This window comes from Panulirus ornatus, chromosome 12 (assembly GCF_036320965.1).
Source record: "Panulirus ornatus isolate Po-2019 chromosome 12, ASM3632096v1, whole genome shotgun sequence".
Classification (NCBI taxonomy): domain Eukaryota; kingdom Metazoa; phylum Arthropoda; class Malacostraca; order Decapoda; family Palinuridae; genus Panulirus; species Panulirus ornatus.
The window spans coordinates 12,146,273-12,166,519 of NC_092235.1; the positions used below are offsets into that span (position 1 = coordinate 12,146,273).

General features: G+C 41.3%; 1 protein-coding gene across 2 annotated transcripts in view; it reads right to left on the reverse strand.

Annotated features, from left to right (window-relative positions):
* Positions 1–20,247, reverse strand: part of LOC139751787 (alpha/beta hydrolase domain-containing protein 17B) — a 201,438-nt gene that overhangs the window by 41,378 nt on the left and 139,813 nt on the right. For both annotated transcript variants that reach the window (XM_071667325.1, XM_071667324.1), the window contains one exon: positions 17,761–17,893. In XM_071667325.1, the coding sequence (XP_071523426.1) occupies positions 17,761–17,893 (133 nt within the window). The remainder of the gene's footprint in view (positions 1–17,760; positions 17,894–20,247) is intronic.

Genomic DNA, 20,247 nt, shown 5'->3' on the forward strand with positions numbered 1-20,247 from the left:
TCCACACTCAGACTCTAGCTGTCCTATGTAATGCACAAAAATCACAGCTCCCTTTCCACATCCAGGCCCCACAAAACTTTTCCATGGTTTACCCCAGATGCATCACATACCCTGGTTCAATCCCCTGACAGCACATTGACCTCGGTATACCACATCCTTCCAACTCACTCTATTACTTGCATGCCTTTCACACTCCTGTATGTTCAGGCCCCTATCGATCAAAATCTTTTTCACTCCATCCTTCCACCTCCAATTTGGTCTCCCACTTCTCCTCGTTCACTCCACCTCTGACACATATATCCTCTTTGTCAATCTTTCCTCACTCAGACTCTAGCTGTCATATGTAATGCACAAAAATCACAGCTCCCTTTCCACATCCAGGCCCCACAAAACTTTCCATGGTTTACCCCAGATGCATCACATACCCTGGTTCAATCCACTGACAGCACATTGACCTCAGTATACCACATCCTTCCAACTCACTCTATTACTTGCATGCCTTTGACACTCCTGTATGTTCAGGCCCCTATCGATCAAAATATTTTTCACTCCATCCTTCCACCTCCAATTTGGTCTCACACTTCTCCTCGTTCACTCCACCTCTGACACATATCCTCTTTGTCAATCTTTCCTCACTCATTCTCTCAATGTGACCAAACCATTTCAATACACCCTCCTCTGCTCTCTCAACCACACTCTTTTTATTACCACACATCTTTCTTACCCTTTCATTACTTACTTGATCAAACCACCTTACGTCACATATTGTCACATATTACCCCAGATGCATCACATACCCTGGTTCAATCCTCCTCAATTCTCCTCAAACATCTCATTTCCAACACATCCACCCTCCTCTGCACAACCCTATCTATCGCCCATGCCTCACAACCATATAACATTGTCGGAACCATTATTCCTTCAAACATTCCCATTTTTGCTTTCCAAAATAACATTCTTACCTTCCACACATTCTTCAATTCTCCCAAAATCTTCGCCCCCTCCACCACCCTGTGACTCACTTCCGCTTCCATGGTTCCATCCACTGCCAAATCCACTTCCAGATATCTAAAACACTTCACTTCCTCCAGTTTTTCTCCATTCAAACTTACCTCCCAAATCACTTATCCCTCAACCCGACTGAACCTAATAACCTTGCTCTTATTCACATTTGCTCTCAGCTTTCTCCATGCACACATTTTACCAAACCCAATCACCAACTTCTAAAGTTTCTTACACGAATCAGCCACCAGCACCATATCATCAGCAAACAACAACTGACTCACTTTCCAAGCCCTCTCATCCCCAACTGACAGCATATTTGCCCCTCTCTCCAAAGCTCTTACATTCACCTCCATAAACAAATTAAACAACCATTGAGACATCATGTACCCCTGCTGCAAACCGACATTCACTGAGAACCAATCCCTTTCCTCTCTTCCTACTCATACACTTCTTACATCGCTGCTTCTAGCAACATACCTCCCATACCATATACTCTTAATACCTTGCACAGAACATCTCTACCAACTCTATCATGTGCTTTCTCCAGATCCATAAGAGCTACATACAAATCCATTTGTTTTTCTAAGTATTTCTCACAGACATTCTTCAAAGCAAACACCTGATCCACACATCCTCTACAACTTCTGAAACCACACTGCTCCTCCCCAATCAAATGCTCTGTACATGCCTTGACCCTCTTAATTATTTCCTTCCCATACAATTTCCCCAGAAATACTCAACAAACTTATAACCTCTGTAATTTGAACACTCACTTTTATCCCCTTTGCCTTTATACAATGGCACTATACATGCTTTCCGCCAATCCTCATGGACATATTCATAAATGCTACCTTCATCCATTCTTGCCGCCACCACGCCACACATGAAATGAAACCCCCCCCTCACCCCACACGTGCGTGAGGTAGCGCTAGGAAAAGACAACAAAGGCCACATTCGCTCACACTCAGTCTCTAGCTGTCATGTGTAATGGACCAAAATCACAGCTCCCTTTCCACATCCAGGCCCCACAGAACTTTCTATGGTTTACCCCAGACGCTTCGCATGCCCTGGTTCAATCCAATGACAGCACGTCAACCTCGGTATACCACATCATTCCAATTCACTCTCTTCCTTGCACACCTTTCACCTTCCTGTATGTTCAGGCCCTGATTGCTCAAAATCTTTTTCACTCCATCCTTCCACCTCCAATTTGGTCTCCCACTTTTCCTCATTAACTCCACCTCAGACACATCTTTCCTCACTCATTTTCTCCATGTGACCAAACCATTTCAATACACCCTCTTTTGCTCTCTCAACCACAATCTCTTTATTACCACACATCTCTCTTACCCTTTCATTACTTACTCGATCAAATCACCTCACACCACATATCGTCCTCAAACATCTCATTTCCAACACATCCACCCTCCTCCACACAACCCTATTTATAGCCCATGCCTCAAAACCTTATAACATTGTTGTAACCACCATTCCTTCAAACATACCCATTTTTGCTTTCTGAGATAACAATCTCGCCTTCCAAACATTCTTCAACACTCCCAAAACCTTTGCCCCTACCCCACCCTGTGAGTCACTTCCACTTCCATGGTTCCATCCACTGCTAAATCCACTCCCAGATATCTAAAACACTTTACTTCCTCCAGTTTTTCTCCATTCAAACTTACCTCCCAATTAACTTGTCCCTCAACCCTACTGTACCTAATAACCTTGCTCTTATTTGCATTTACTCTCAGCTTTCTTCTTTCACACACTTCACCAAACTCAGTCTCTAACTTCTGCAGTTTCTCATCCGAATCAGCCACCAGCGCTGTATCATCAGCGAACAACTGACTCACTTCCCACGGCCTCTCATCCACAACAGACTGCATACTTGCCCTTCTTTCCAAAACTCTTGCATTCACATCCCTAACAACCCCATCCATAAACAAAATCTAACAACCATGGAGACATCACGCAACCCTGCCGTAAACTTACATTCACTGGGAACCAATCACTTTCCTCTCTTCCTACTCGTACACATGCCTTACATCTTCGATATAAACTTTTCACTGCTTCTAGCAACTTACCTCCCACACCATATACTCTTAATACCTTCCACAGAGCATCTCTATCAACCCTATCATATGCCTTCTCCAGATCCATAAATGCAACATACAAATCCATCTGTTTTTCTAAGTATTTCTCACATACATTATTCAAAGCGAACACCTAATCCACACATCCTCTACCATTCCTGAAACCACACTGCTCTTCCCCAATCTGATGCTCTGTACATGCCTTCACCCTCTCAATCAATACCCTCCTATATACTTTCCCAGGAATACTCAACAAACTTATACCTCTGCAATTTGAACACACCTTTATCCCCTTTGCCTTTGTACAATGGCACTATGCATGCATTCCGCCAATCCTCAGGCACTTCACCATGAGCCATACATACACTGAATATCCTCACCAACCAGTTAACAACACAGTCACCCCATTTTTTAAATACATTCCACTGCAATACCATCTAAACCCCAACTTTCATTTGCCCTCTTTTTCACCTCTTGCACCCTTCTCTTGACCTTTTGCATCTTCCTTTTACACATCTCCCAGTCATCTGCACTATTTCTCTACAAAAATCATCCAAATGCGTCTCTCTGTTTCACTAACAATTTTACTTTTTCATTCCACCACTCACTACCCTTTCTAATCTCCTCATCTCCCACGCTTCTCATGCCACAAGCATCTTTTGCGCAAGCCATCACTGCTTCCCTAAATACATCCCATTCCTCCCTCACTCACCTTACGCCATTTACTCTCACCTTTTTCCATTCTGCACTCAAAGTACTTCCTCACACAAATCTCCTTTACAAGCTCACCTACTCTCACCACTCTCTTCACCCTAACATTCTCTCTTCTTTTCTGAAAACTTCTACATATCTTCACCTTCACCTCCACAAGATAATGATCAGACATCCCTCCAGCTGTCCATCTCAGCATATTAACATCAAAAAGTCTCTCTTTCACGCGCCTATCAATTAACACATAATCCAATAATGCTCTCTGTCCATCTCTCCTACTTACATACATATACTTAAGTATATCTCTCTTTTTAAACCATGTATTCCTAATCACCAGTCCTTTTTCAGCACACAAATCTACAAGCTCCACCAGTTCATTTACAACACTGAACACCCCATGAACACCAATTATACCCTAAACTGCCACATTACTCACCTTTGCATTCAATCAAATTAAACTTACATAAAATTAAATAAATACATATTGAGGACATATTGTCGTAAAACCATCCCTGGGGATAGGGGAGAAACAATACTTCCCACGCATTCCCCACGTGTCGTAGAAGGCGACTAAATGGGCTAGGAATGGGAGGATAGAAACCCTCTCCTCCTTCTATCTAAACTTCCTAAAACGGGAAACAGAAGGAGTCACACGGGGAGTGCTCATCCTCCTCAAAGGCTCAGATTGGGTTGTCTACATGTGTGTGAATGTAACCATGATGAGAAGAAAGAAGAGATTGGAAGTATGTTTGAGGAAAGGATCCAAGATGTTTTGGCTCTGAGTGAAATGAAGCTAAAGGGTAAAGGGGAAGAGTGGTTTGGGAATGTTTTCGGAGTAAAGTCAGGGGTTGATGAGAGGACAAGAGCAAAAGAAGGAGTAGTATCACTCCTGAAACAGGAGTGGTGGGAGTATGTATTAAGAGTGTAAGAAAGCAAACTCTAGATTGATATGGGTAAAACTGAAAGTGGATGGAGAGAGATGGGTGATTATTTTGTTTTGATGCACGAGAGCGGGTTATAGTGACGGGTGATTGAATGCAAAGAAGAGTAATGTGGCAGTTCAGGGTATAACTGATGTAAATGGGGTGTTCAGTGTTGCAAATGAAAATGGTGAAGAGCTTGTAGATTTGTGTGCTCAAAAAGGACTGGTGATTGGGAATACCTGGTTTAAAAAGAGAGATATACATAAGTATGTAAGTAGGAGAGATGGTCAGAGGGTATAACTGATGTAAATGGGGTGTTCAGTGTTGCAAATGAAAATGGTGAAGAGCTTGTAGATTCGTGTGCTCAAAAAGGACTGGTGATTGGGAATACCTGGTTTAAAAAGAGAGATATACATAAGTATGTAAGTAGGAGAGATGGTCAGAGAGTGTTATTGGATTGTGTTAATTGATAGGTGCATGAAAGAGAGACTTTTGGACATTAATGTGCGGAGAGGTGCAACTGGAGGGATGTCTGATCATTATCTTGAGGGGGCGAAAGTGAAGATTTCTAAAAGTTTTCAGAAAAGAAGAGAGAATGTTGGGGTGAAGAGAGTGGTGAGAGTAAGTGAGCTTGGGAAGGAGACTTGTGTGAGGAAGTACCAGAGAGACTGAGAGCAGAATGGATAAAGGTGAGAGCAAAGGATGTAAGGGGAGTGGGGGAGGAATAGGATGTATTTAGGGAAGCAGTGATGGCTTGCGCAAAAGATGCTTGTGGATGAGAAGCGTGGGAGGTGGGCAGATTAGAAAGGATAGTGAGTGGTGGGATGAAGAAGCAAGATTATTAGTGAAAGAGAAGAGAGAGGCATTTGGACGATTTTTGCAGGGAAAAAATGCAAATGAGTGGGAGATTTATAAAAGAAAGAGGCAGGAGGTCAAGAGAAAGGTGCAAGAGGTGAAAAAGAGGGCAAATGAGAATTGGGGTGAGGGACTCTCTTTAAATTAAATTTTAGGGAGAATAAAAAGATGTTTTGGAAGGAGGTAAATAAAGTGCATAAGACAACAGAACAAATAGGAACATCAGTGAAGGGGGATAATGGGGAGGTGATAATAAGTAGTGGTTATGTGAGGAGATGGAGTGAGTATTTTGAAGGTTTGTTGAATGTGTTAGATAAGAGAGTGGCAGATATAGGGTGTTTTAGTTGAGGTGGTGCGCGAAGTGAGAGGGTTGGGGAGAATGATTTGGTAAACAGAGAAGAAGTAGTAAAAGCTTTGCGGATGATGAAAGCTGGCAAGGCAGCGGCTTTGGATGGTACTGCAGTGGAATTAATTAAAAACGGGGGTGACTGTGTTGTTGACTGGTTGGTTAGGATATCTAATGTAAGTATGACTCATGGTGAGGTGCATGAGGATTGGTAGAATGCATGCATAGTGCCATTGTACAAAGGCAATGGGGATAAAGGCGAGTGCTCAAATTACAAAAGTATAAGTCTGTTGAGTATTCCTGGGAAATTATGTGAGAGGGTATTGATTGAGAGGGTAAAGGCATGTACAGAGCATCAGATTGGGGAAGAGCACTGTGGTTTCAGAAGTGGTACAGGGTGAGTGGATCAGGTGTTTGCTTTGAAGAATGTTATGTGAGAAATACTTAGAAGAGCAAATGGATTTGTGTGTAGCATTTATGGATCTGGAGAAGGCATATGATAGAGTTGATAGAGATGCTCTGTGGAAGGTGTTAAGAATATATGGTCTGGGAGGCAAGTTTTTGGAAGCAGTGAAAAGTTTATATTGAGGATGTAAGGCATGTGTACGAGTAGGAAGAGAGGAAAGTGATTGGTTCTCAGTGAATGTCGGTTTGCAACAGGGGTGTGTCTGTCTCCATGTTTGTTTGATTTGTTTATGGATGGGGTTGTTAGGGAGGTGAATGCAAGGGTTTTGGAGAGAGGGGCAAGAAGGAAGTCTGTTGTGCATGAGAGAGCTTGGGAAGTGAGTCAGTTGTTGTTCGATGATGATACAGCGCTGATGGCTGATTCAGGTGGGAAACAGCAAAAGCTGGTGACTGAGTCTGGCAAAGTGTGTGAAAGAAGGAAGCTGAGAGTAAATGTGAATAAGAGCAAGGTTATTAGGTACAGTAGGGTTGAGGGCCAAGTCAATTGGGAGGTAAGTTTGAATGGAGAAAAACTGGAGGAAGTGAAGTGTTTCAGATACCTGGGAGTGGATTTGGCATCAGATGGAACCATGGAAGCGGAAGTGGATCATATGGTGGGGGAGGGGGCAAAAGTTCTGGAGCACTGAAAAATGTGTGGAAGGCAAGAAAATTATCTCAGAAAGCAAAAATGTGTATGTTTGAAGGAATAGTGGTTCCAACAATGTTGTATGGTTGCAAGGCAAGGGCTATAGATAGAGTTGTGCGCAGGAGGGTGGATGTGTTGGAAATGAGATGTATGAGGACAATATGTGGTGTGAGGTGGTTTGATCGAGTAAGTAATGAAAGGGTAAGAGAGAAGTGTGGAAATAAAAAGAGTGTGGTTGAGAAAGCAGAAGAGGGCGTTTTGAAATGGTTTGGTCACTTGGAGAGAATGAGTAAGGAAAGCTTGACAAAGATGATATATGTGTCAGAGGTGGAGGGGGCGAGGAGAAGTGGGAAACGAAATTGGAGGTGGAAAGATGGAGTGAAAAAGATTTTGGGTGATCATGGCCTGAACATGCAGGAGGGTGAGAGGCGTGCAAGGAATAGAGTGAATTGGAACGATGTTATATACCAGGGTCAACATGCTGTCAATGGATTGAACCAGGGCATGTGAAGCACCTGGGGTAAACCAAGGAAAGTTTTGTGGGACTGAATGTGGAAAGGGAGCGGTGGTTTCGGTGCATTATACATGATAGCTAGAGTCTGAGTGTGAACGAATGTGGTCTTTGTTGTCTTTTCCTAGCACTACCTTGCACACATGGGGGGGGGTTGTCATTTCATGTGATGTGGGGTGGCGATGGGAATGAATAAAGGCAGCAAGTATGAATTATGTACATGTGTATATATGTATATGTCTGTGTATGTATATATATGTATATGTTGAAATGTATAGGTATGTATGTGTGCGTGTGTGGATGTGTATGTACATACATGTGTATGAGGGTGGGTTGGGCCATTCTTTCATCTGTTTCCGTGCGCTACCTCGCTAACACGGGAGACAATGACAAAGTATAACATATATATAATACATATTGTCTCAAAACATTTCATTTCCAATACATCCACCCTTCTCTGCATAACCCTATCTATAGCCCATGCTTTGCAACTATATATTATTGTTGAAACTAGTGACAGCTCCTTGAGGACTGTTTGCTTAAAAAGCTTATAGACAGCCTGTCAAAGACAGCATGCCAGTTAATAGCTTATGGGCAGTCTACTGAGATTGTTTTGTAAGTGGTTAGCTTGCAGACAACTTTGCCTCACAACTGAAACCACTTTATTAGTATGATGGACTGACTTAAAGAGTAGCAAACATCCCCTGTGATTACTCCACATGGAAAATCATTCAACCAGATTACATTCCTAGTTGGATCACATAATTAGCTACTTCTAGAACCAATCAATCTAAAGGACCAAGATAAATGATGTCTCTCATAATTCAAATTGCTCTCCAACTGACAATACCCTGACTGCAAATACACTAGAGTTACTTTTACCAATATTGGCATGCAGTGATGCTGGTGACAGGAGACAAAATATAGCTCATTATTAATGTAGATGAGCTATTTGATTACCTGTGTCACAGTTACACTTCAGAAACATTAAACAGTGTTTAATGACAAAGAAAACTGGCACCTGACAATGACTCAAAAACACTGAAACTTACTTGAGTTTTACTTACTCACAACTAGGAGAACTATGCTAAGACAGCTGCATTTATGGGTAGTGTTTTTAGCAATGTATTTAACACAAACAAGGCAATGCATCATTTAACTTGTGGGATGTGTGGGATGTATAAGAGAAAGTGACAAGGAAGTGGAAGCAAGCCATAGGGTGAGTGGGGACGAAAGTTCTGGGAGCAATGAAGAATGTGGAAAAAGCAAACATTATCTGAGAGGGCAAAAATGGCTATGATTGAAAGTATAGTACCCCTAACAATATCATAAAGATGCAAAGCATGGGCTATAGATAAGCCTGTGAGAAGGAGGGTGGTTGTGTTTGAAATAAAATGTGTGAGGACAATATGTGGTGAGAGGTGTGGTAATAAAGAGTGCAGTTGAGAGAGCTGAGGAGGGTGTTTTAACATGGTCTGGACATATGGAGAGAATGAAGGAAGAAAGGTTGACAAAAAGGATTTGCATCAAAAGTGGAGGGAACAAGGAGAGCGGGGAGACCAAATTGGAGATGGAAGGATAGTTAAAAAGAAAAAAAAAAAAATGTGGGGCCTGACTGTGGCTGTGGTTTCAGCACATTATAAATGAAAGATAGAGAATGGATGTGAAAGGTTGCAGCCTTTATTCATCTGTTCTTGGTGCTACCTAGCTCATGTGTGAATCGGCATTCAAGCATGAAAAAATTTACTACAGCTGGCAAGAGGAACTGTTATCGCTAAAATTGTGTCATTATGGAGAATTTTTTGAGGAAAGGTCTAGTGTGTACCAAACTATGTGTGTGTACATGCACAAGTCCATGACTCTTAGCCAGCTATGCCTAATCTAATAAGCTGTGTTCTTACAGTCTCAATTTCAAATCATGTATTTCTGCCAGAGAAGCAATATAACTGTTTCCCAATCATGTGCTTCTCTCTTAAACCTTTTCCTTTTGCTGTATGTTGTAACAAAACATCTATGTAGAGTGTCTTCATCATCTGTCTTATAACAACATTCATTGTTAAAATCATCGGGCTAGGTTTCCTAATAGTGAATAACTGACAGAAATACCTTTTCTGACCTTAAAATTAGATATGATTTTAGTAAAACTAGTCAAAAAAGGGGGAAGGGACTTATGCATTTGTCTTTCTACAATAAATGTTATGGCACCAAATAAAACCAAAACTACATAAATTTGAATTTGATCCACTTGCTGATCTCCCTCGACCCTTACAGGGGTCAGCTGTTTGGATGACATGTGGATTTTTCTTCCTTGGTCCAAGTTAATAGTACCAAATTGAAAACCTACTTTCTATAAGTGTGGGAATAAAATATGAATGATTCAATGGGTCCTTGTCTCTCCCCATGGGAAACTATCCTCCATATGCATGGGAAATACTATAAACCTAAGTTGACATTTCCTAAAAATATCTACCTATACTATTCAGCATTCTGAAGAGGCTCTCTTGGAAAGGAAAAACCATACTGCTGTGTAAAATCAACACTTACTCTATATGTACAGTACAAAGTAGCTTACAGAGTAAATAAAAGGTGCAAACAATATGCACCCTGCTTCTATCACTCCTGACACTGAAAAAGGCTTCTTTGGGGATCTATATTAAAAAACAATACATTTAAGTTATTCTTAGATGTAAAATGTCATGAACAAATGCTGGAAATCACTGGAATATCTTTTTTTGCCTGAAAAAAATGCATATTTGATATCTATCAGCCATACTAAACAGATCACAGACTCTATGCCAAAACTACCTGACGCTGATCATCTCTAAAACCAGCTACCTAATAATCATGAGCTAAGTTGACTTGAAGACAGTAATTACGTATATTATGTATACTACTTTGCTTTGTTGCTGTCTCCCACATTAGCGAGGTAGCGCAAGGAAACAGACGAAAGAATGGCCCAAACCCACCCACATACACATGTATATGCATACACGTCCACACACGCAAATATACATACCTATACATCTCAACGTATACATATAAATACACACACAGACATATACATATATACACATGCACATAATTCATACTGTCTGCCTTTATTCATTCCTATCACCATACCCCGTCATACCACACCCTCACCCCAAATGTGTGCGAGGTAGCACTAGGAAAAGACAACAATGGCCACTTTCATTCACATTCAGTCTAGCTGTCATGTAACAATGCACCAAAACCACAGCTCCCTTTCCACATCCAGGCCCCACAGAACTTTCCATGGTTTACCCCAAACGCTTCACATGCCCTGGTTCAATCCACTGACAGCACGTTGACCCCGGCATACCACATCGTTCCAATCTACTCTATCCCTTGCACGCCTTTCACCCTCCTGCATGTTCAGGCCCCGATCACTCAAAATCTTTTTCACTCCATCTTTCCACCTCCAATTAGGTCTCCCACTTCTCGTTCCCTCCACCTATGACATATATATCCTCTTGGTCAATCTTTTCTCAATCTTTCTCTCCATGTGACCAAACCATTTCAAAACACCTTCTTCTGCTCTCTCAACCACACTCTTTTTATCTCAAAACATCTCTCTTACCCTATTATCACTTACTCGATCAAACCACCTCACACCACATATTGTCTTCAAACATCTCATTTCCAGCACATCCACCCTCCTCCACACAACTATATCTATAGCCCTCGCCTCGCAACCATACAACATTTTTGGAACCACTATTCCTTCAAACATACCCATTTCTGCTTTCCGAGATAATGTTCTCAACTTCCACACATTCTTCAAGGCTCCCAGAATTTTCGCCCCCTCCCCCACCCTATGATTCACTTCCGCTTCCATGGTTCCATCCGCTGCCAGATCCACTCCCAGATATCTAAAACACTTCACTTCCTCCAGTTTTTCTACATTCAAACTTACCTCCCAACTGACTTGTCCCTCAACCCTACTGTACCTAATAACCTTGCTCTTCTTCACATTTACTCTCAACTTTCTTCCTTCGCACACTTTACCAAACTCAGTCACCAGCTTCTGCAGCTTCTCACATGAATTAGCCACAAGCGCTGTATCATCAGCGAATAACAAATGACTCACTTCCCAAGCTCTCTCATCTACAACAGACTGCATATTTGCCCCTCTTTCCAAAATTCATGCATTCACCTCCCTAACAACCCTATCCATAAACAAATCAAACAACCATGGAGACATCGCACACCCCTGCCACAAACCTACATTCACTGAGAACCAATCACTTTTCTCTCTTCCTACACGTACACATGCCTTACATCCTCGATAAAAACTTTTCACTGCTTCTAACAACTTGCCTCCCACACCATATATTCTTAATACTTTCCACAGAGCATCTTTATCAACTCTATCATATGCCTTCTCCAGATCCATAAATGCTACATACAAATCCATTTCCTTTTCTAAGTATTTCCCACATACATTCTTCAAAGCAAACACCTGATCCACACATCCTCTACCACTTCGGAAACCACACTGCTCTTCCCTAATCTGATGCTCTGTACATGCCTTCACCCTCTCAATCAGTACCCTCCCATATAATTTACCAGGAATACTCAACAAACTTATACCTCTGTAATTTGAGCACTCACTTTTATCCCCTTTACCTTTGTCCAATGGCACTATGCAAGCATTCCGCCAATCCTCAGGCATCTCACCATGAGTCATACATACATCAAATAGCCTTACCAACCAGTCAACAATACAGTCACCCCCTTTTTTAACAAATTCAACTGCAATACCATCCAAACCCACTGCCTTGCCGGCTTTCATCTTCTGCAAAGCTTTTACTACCTCTTCTCTGTTTACCAAATCATTCTCCCTAACCCTCTCACTTTGCACACCACCTCGACCAAAACACCCTATATGTGCCACTCTATCATCAAGCACATTCAACAAACCTTCAAAATACTCACTCCATCTTCTCACATCACCACTACTTGTTATCACCTCCCCATTGGCCCCCTTCACTGAAGTTCCCATTTGTTCCCTTGTCTTAGCACTTTGTTTACCTCCTCCCAAAACATCTTTATATTCTCCCAAAAATTTAATGATATTCTCTCACCTCAACTCTCATTTGCCCTCTTTTTCATCTCTTGCACCTATCTCTTGACCTCCTGCCTCTTTCTTTTATACATCTCCCACTCATTTGCAGTATTTCCCTGCAAAAATCATTCAAATGCCTCTCTCTTCTCTTTAACTAATACTCTTACTTCTTCATCCCAACACTCACTACCCTTTCTAATCTGCCCACCTCCCACACTTCTCATGCCACAAGCATCTTTTGCACAAGCCATCGCTGCTTCCCTAAATACATCCCATTCCTCCCCAACTCCCCTTACACCCTTTGTTCTCACCTTTTTCCATTCTGTACTCACTCTCTCCTGGTACTTCCTCACACAAGTCTCCTTTCCAAGCTCACTTACTCTCACCACTCTTTTCACCCAACATTCTCTCTTCTTTTCTGGAAACTTCTACAAATCTTCACCTTAGCCTCCACAAGATAATGATCAGACATCTCTCCAGTTGCACCTCTCAGCACATAACATCCAAAAGTCTCTCTTTCGCGCGCCTATCAATTAACACGTAATCCAATAATGCTCTCTGGCCATCTCTCCTACTTACATATATATACTTATGTATATCTCTCTTTTTAAACCAGGTATTCCCAATCACCAGTCCTTTTTCAGCACATAAATCTACAAGCTCTTCACCACAATGACCTTCTCATCCCAAAAGACTCAATCTTTCCTTACTACAGATTATATCTGTAAGAGCCCTTTGAAAAAGTGGACCTGGTATTATCTATACTATAAAAAGGCACTCCTGTCTGTCTCTGTTTGTTCTCCATACTTAATGCAAAGAGGATACCAGATGCACAACCACTAATCCCCCAAAACATATGCCAATAATTCAACCATTTCCTTGGAGGACTGAAATTGCTGGCTGCTGGGGTGATATATTTTTGGAAAAGAATCATATCAATATATAGGACAACAGGATGGTTGTGCTGGCAATATGGGAAGTAAGGAGAAAAATTATGGAGGTGAGAGGTTAAACCACTGAAAAATGTTGCTACGCTATCCAGGGTGTAGTCGCTTGGGAGAGATCACATGGTGGTAGTGAAGGAGGGTGTGGTGTGAACTGAGAGGGAGGGAGGAAGGGAGTGGTGTGGTGTGTTACAGCTAGGGAAGGAGGGGGTGGTGGTAGGGAAGGGTGTAGTGGCCAAGAAGGGTGGAGCGTGGTGGTTTTAAGGAAGGTTGTGGCGGCTAGGGAGAAAAGGAGTGGGATGAAGGAGGGTATGGCAGACAAGGAGTGATGGAATTATGGTGGTAAGGGATTGTGTGGTGGCCAAGGATGGATGGCTTGGTGGTGATAACGAAGTGTGTGGCAGCCTGGGAGGGAAGACGAGGTGAGGATGATGGAGGGTGTGGTGGTCATAGAGGGAGGGTGTGGTAGACAGGATGTGGGGAGTGATGGTGGTGAGTGAAGGTTTGGTGGCTAGGGTGGGAGGGAATGTTGGTAATGAGGGAGGGTGTGGAAGCCTTCTGTAGGAGTGAGCAGATGGGAGCCCAAAGGGCCAAAACCTGTTAGTACAATATCTATAAAAAGCATTGTCCACTTTGGCATGTATTTTCAAAAGCGATGTCACACTCATCTATCATCTCTCCATTGGCCGTGATTATCATTCAGCAAAAATCAGGACACAGAACTGGCAAAGTTTCTAAGAATTCTAGGTCCATGTTTTGGCTCTACACATGCTTGATCTGAATGAGGTGAGGCACTGATGAAGTGTTGCTATCAGCAACTGCCTGATCTTCCATTCTTAGTGACAAGTGCACCAAAGAATCTCATGTGTATTCTCATTTCCTTGCTTCCAGAAGAGAATCAAGCTTTCTCCTCCTCATAAAAGTAAGAGCCAACCGTCCTGAAGAACAGGTGGAAGAAATACAGTGTACAGAAGCAAAATTCCTAAATATACAGGCAGTCTGCAAGAGTAATAAAAAAACACTGTTCCTCAAGATAGTCTAAGGTACACTGGGGTAGGTTCCTGGTACTCACACTGTTAGGAACACTAGCCTAAGCAACCAGATGTATGGTGATTTCACCCTGAGAACATCATATGCTTGTATCCACAATAAATTTTAGCTGTACATCACTGAAAATATCTGGCTAGACGGACAAAGCTATTTGTGAACACTGTATCTAATAATAGACACTGCATTCAATAATATAATCATAAACCAAAACAAGGGAAAACAAGATAAGAATACACAAGAAGTGGTGGTAACACAAGATGGGAAATCAGAGAGGTGAGGATGTGTATATTCCTATGTTACCCTCCACTTCAACTTTGAGCAATGTTTACAGCTAAGAATACTGGATGCAATTCAAGCTGCCATATTAGAAATTATATACATTTTAAAACATTATAAGTCACTGGTTTTCTTAATAATTTCAGAAATAATTTTGCATTCACTGCTCTTTAGACAATTTGTCAAACATAAAATGAGAACAGGTCATCTATGAAAGCAACAAATTTAGATTCTTCACATGAATATGCAAGGGTAATTTTAGCCTCACACAGAGGAAACACTTCTTTTTTCCAGGAAGCACAGTTCACAATTGAAATACCACACCATAAAACATTGAATATAGTAATCAAATTTCATAACATAAAACCAGTTAGGAATCATGCAAATATAGGTGTAGCAAGGAATGACAGGACAATCAACTAGCTGCATTTTGTGGGGGACATATTGCTCTGAGAGAGGCCCCTGGCATGAAGTAACAGTCTGCTTACATATCAGTCAGCCAGTAAATCGAATACTATTTGGTAAAGGCTGTCAATATATTCACAGTGACTTTTCCTCATGTCAACAAACCCTAGCAACAAATGGTACAGAGTACTTTTACAATAGGTAACTGAGAATAAGCCTGGAAAAATCATATAACTGATGCCATACTAAAAATGAGATTTGTGTAAATTATTTACTTAATAAGTAGTACAGGTTGAGTATCCCTTATCCGAAATGCCTGGGGCCAGAAATGTTTCAGATTTTGGATTTTTTTGGATTATCTGCATAAACATAATATCTTGGGGATGGGACCCCAAGTCTACATACAAAATCCATTTAAGTTTCATATAAACTTTATAAACATAGCCTGAAGGTACTTTATACAATATTCTTAATAGTTTTGCACATGAAACAAAGTTTGTGTTACACTGAACCATTAGAAAGCCACGGTATCACAACCTCAGCCGCCCACGTGGACAATCTGTACTCATTTGGCATAACCTTCATTCCTGACGTATAAGCAATAGTTTTCCTACACTTACTCACAAAAAAGTACTCAAAAGGAAAAAACAAGAAACAACATTAATAAAATAGAAAAAACGATAAGTTTAGGTGTGGAATTTTCCACTTGTAACGTCGTTCCCACACAAAAGGTTTCGGATTTTGGAGCATTTAGGATTTTCAGATTAGGGATGCTCAACCTGTGTATGATACTTGAAAACTATCCCTGAAAACAGGAAAAGAGGAAAGTGTGAGACAAAAAGAAGGGGAGTGAGTAGGTAAGTACATTTCTAACACTAAATCTGTCTATATTTGTGACGGCTGTTCCCACATGGAACTTACTCAAAGGGGTGGCTATGAAAATAGAGCCTCCATAACTAGTGAACTCTGATGGCTGTTCCCACATGGAACTTACTCAAAGGGATGGCTATGAAAATAGAGCCTCCATAACTAGTGAACTCCCATGCTGTTTCTTAGCCTTTAGAGCCTCTTCCTTAACAGGCCAAAGGCAGAGGTAAACTTCAGCACAGTGTTTGCACAGGCTTTTTTCTAATGTTCTTAGTGACTACCTACCTCTACCTAGTACTTCTAAAATTTCTACCTACTACCCCTACCTAATGTTTCTACCTAATCCTCCTGCTTAATGTTCCTGTCTTATTAACTCTAATTAATGTTTCTACCTAATGCTCCAGCCTAAATGTTCCTACCTACTACTTGTATCTAATGCTCCTACCGTTTTGCCAAAAGGCAGGGACAGAGTTACAAAGAATGAGCTGAGTTACGCACTGTCAAGTATTATGTATAACATGGAGAGACTATATGTTTGTGGACAGAATACCAGTAACCCCGGGTCAGAGGAATGCAGCTTGACAACCACTGAAGTGCTGGCTCATCACGCAGCCATTACTAACCTTCCCAATACCCAGGCAGGTAGTACTGATAATACAATTCCCTGGTCGTTGGCTGCCTACCAACTACTACTTTCGGGCCTTCACTAACTCCTGAGAAGAGGAAGAAAAAAATCCAGAAACAAATAAAGATTGCTTGTTACTACAATGGCTTAATTTCTTTTTTTCTACTTGGTCTAATTTCAGCAGTATGCAGTTTGTCTCCAACAGGCTGGTGAACTGTGGCAAAGGAATGGCTAGACATCTTGTTCAATTACTCTATTAGCAATTTCTGTGGGCTGGCAGACTGGGGTTAAAGAACAGCATGTGTACCCTCTAAATACAGGCCATGGTGTGTTCTACTCATTACATGTATGCCAAGGACTCACTCAAATGCAGCCACACTGATAACACCTTGTGTTGCGCTGGATAGCGACAAAATAACTTTGTTCTGTGATACATTCACTCACCTTGCCATTTTCCTCATTGCACCTCCCATATTACTGGTATAACCTTCCCATTTGACAATTAAATATTTTTCAAAAAAACATCCTAATCCAGCAGCCAGCAATTTCTACCCTTCCGAAGAAATGGATATACTACTGACAACTATGTATCATGGTTAGCTGTCTTGCATCTAGCGACTTCTCAGCACATCCACAGGCAAAGACAGGACCACCTTTTTACAGACAAAAATGACTGGAACAAAGGAAAGGTATCAGAATGCTTATGTCTGTTTTTCACAGGTCTAGACTGGGAAAAGCAAAGAAAACAAAAATTTAAAGATCAGAAATAATAATACTGGAAAAAAGTACAGATGTATTACTAGTCAACAGCAGTTTGTCATTCCAAGATCAATATCATATGCGGGCAATAGTTTCTCACCAGTTGCAATGCTTCCTCACTCTAACAAATGCTATTTAAGAATTTCAAGGATTTTATTGGAATCAATCAATCAAAAGTCAATAATGAATGAATACTTATAAACAACCTTACCTCTACCCATAGTGGTTCCACTGCTCTTGGACAACGTTCATGGATGGCCAGGCCGTGTGAAAAATCTACTACATTGTCTTCAGTTCCATGGATAACAAGTACTGGTGATGTTATTTTAGGCACCTTCTCAATGCTGTGATAATAAAAAAAAAAATCTTTTAGTAAAAATCTTCTATATCTTTTCAAAAAAAGAGTCAGTCATTATTAGCTCACTTTAAAAGAAAATCAGACAAAACTTATAGTACAACCCATGAATCAGAAATGTCTCCTAAAAAATGTTCCAATAAAATCATAGGATTCTAAAAAATCAAGTAGTACCTCAACAATGATGGAAAGTTTCTGTAAAATTATCGAGTGTTTATTTCAGAAGAATTTCCTAGTATAAATATGCAAGACTCTAAGAGACAAGATACACACAAGTAGTTTCCACTTAATGGATACATTCCTGAAAAGTTTGCTGTTAAGCAAATTTCTGGTTAAGCAAAACCAGTTTTTCTATGAACTATAATCATACATATGGAGATATGTTCCTATAACGAAAACTCCATCTCTAAGGCATAATAAGAAAGTAAAAAGTTCTTGAAGTACATGTACAATACAATTGCCTTAAGTTCAGAAAATACTTGAGGAGAACAGAAATAGCAATATAAAGATCAGGTAAGAATATAAGTATTGAGTATTCCTGGTAAATTATATGGGAGGGTATTGATTGAGAGGGTGAAGGCATGTACAGAGCATCAGATTGGGGAAGAGCAGTGTGGTTTCAGAAGTGGTAGAGGATGTGTGGATCAGGTGTTTGCTTTGAAGAATGTATGTGAGAAATACTTAGAAAAGCAAATGGATTTGTATGTAGCATTTATGGATCTGGAGAAGGCATATGATAGAGTTGATAGAGATGCTCTGTGGAAGGTATTAAGAATATATGGTGTGGGACGAAAGTTGTTAGAAGCAGTGAAAAGTTTTTATCGAGGATGTAAGGCATGTGTACGTGTAGGAAGAGAGGAAAGTGATTGGTTCTCAGTGAATGTAGGTTTGCAGCAGGGGTGTGTGATGTCTCCGTGGTTGTTTAATTTGTTTATGGATGGGGTTGTTAGGGAGGTAAATGCAAGAGTTTTGGAAAGAGGGGCAAGTATGAAGTCTGTTGGGGATGAGAGAGCTTGGGAAGTGAGTCAGTTGTTGTTCACTGATGATACAGCGCTGGTGGCTGATTCATGTGAGAAACTGCAGAAGCTGGTGACTGAGTTTGGTAAAGTGTGTGGAAGAAGAAAGTTAAGAGTAAATGTAAATAAGAGCAAGGTTATTAGGTACAGTAGGGTTGAGGGTCAAGTCAATTGGGAGGTGAGTTTGAATGGAGAAAAACTGGAGGAAGTGAAGTGTTTTAGATATCTGGGAGTGGATCTGGCAGCGGATGGAACCATGGAAGCGGAAGTGGATCATAGGGTGGGGGAGGGGGCGAAAATTCTGGGGCCTTGAAGAATGTGTGGAAGTCAAGAACATTATCTCGGAAAGCAAAAATGGGTATGTTTGAAGGAATAGTGGTTCCAACAATGTTGTATGGTTGCGAGGCGTGGGCTATGGATAGAGTTGTGCGCAGGAGGATGGATGTGCTGGAAATGAGATGTTTGAGGACAATGTGTGGTGTGAGGTGGTTTGTTCGAGTGAGTAACGTAAGGGTAAGAGAGATGTGTGGAAATAAAAAGAGCGTGGTTGAGAGAGCAGAAGAGGGTGTTTTGAAGTGGTTTGGGCACATGGAGAGAATGAGTGAGGAAAGATTGACCAAGAGGATATATGTGTCGGAGGTGGAGGGAACGAGGAGAAGAGGGAGACCAAATTGGAGGTGGAAAGATGGAGTGAAAAAGATTTTGTGTGATCGGGGCCTGAACATGCAGGAGGGTGAAAGGAGGGCAAGGAATAGAGGGAATTGGAGCGATGTGGTATACCGGGGTTGACGTGCTGTCAGTGGATTGAATCAAGGCATGTGAAGCGTCTGGGGTAAACCATGGAAAGCTGTGTAGGTATGTATATTTGCATGTGTGAACGTATGTATATACATGTGTATGGGGGGGGGTTGGGCCATTTCTTTCGTCTGTTTCCTTGCGCTACCTCGCAAATGCGGGAGACAGCGACAAAGTACAATAATAATAATAATAATATGTAGCATTTATGGATCTGGAGAAGGCATATGATAGAGTTGATAGAGATGCTCTGTGGAAGGTATTAAGAATATATGGTGTGGGAGGCAAGTTGTTAGAAGCAGTGAAAAGTTTTTATCGAGAATGTAAGGCATGTGTACGTGTAGGAAGAGAGGAAAGTGATTGGTTCTCAGTGAATGTAGGTTTGCGGCAGGGGTGTGTGATGTCTCCATGGTTGTTTAATTTGTTTATGGATGGGGTTGTTAGGGAGGTGAATGCAAGAGTTTTGGAAAGAGGGGCAAGTATGAAGTCTGTTGGGGATGAGAGAGCTTGGGAAGTGAGTCAGTTGTTGTTC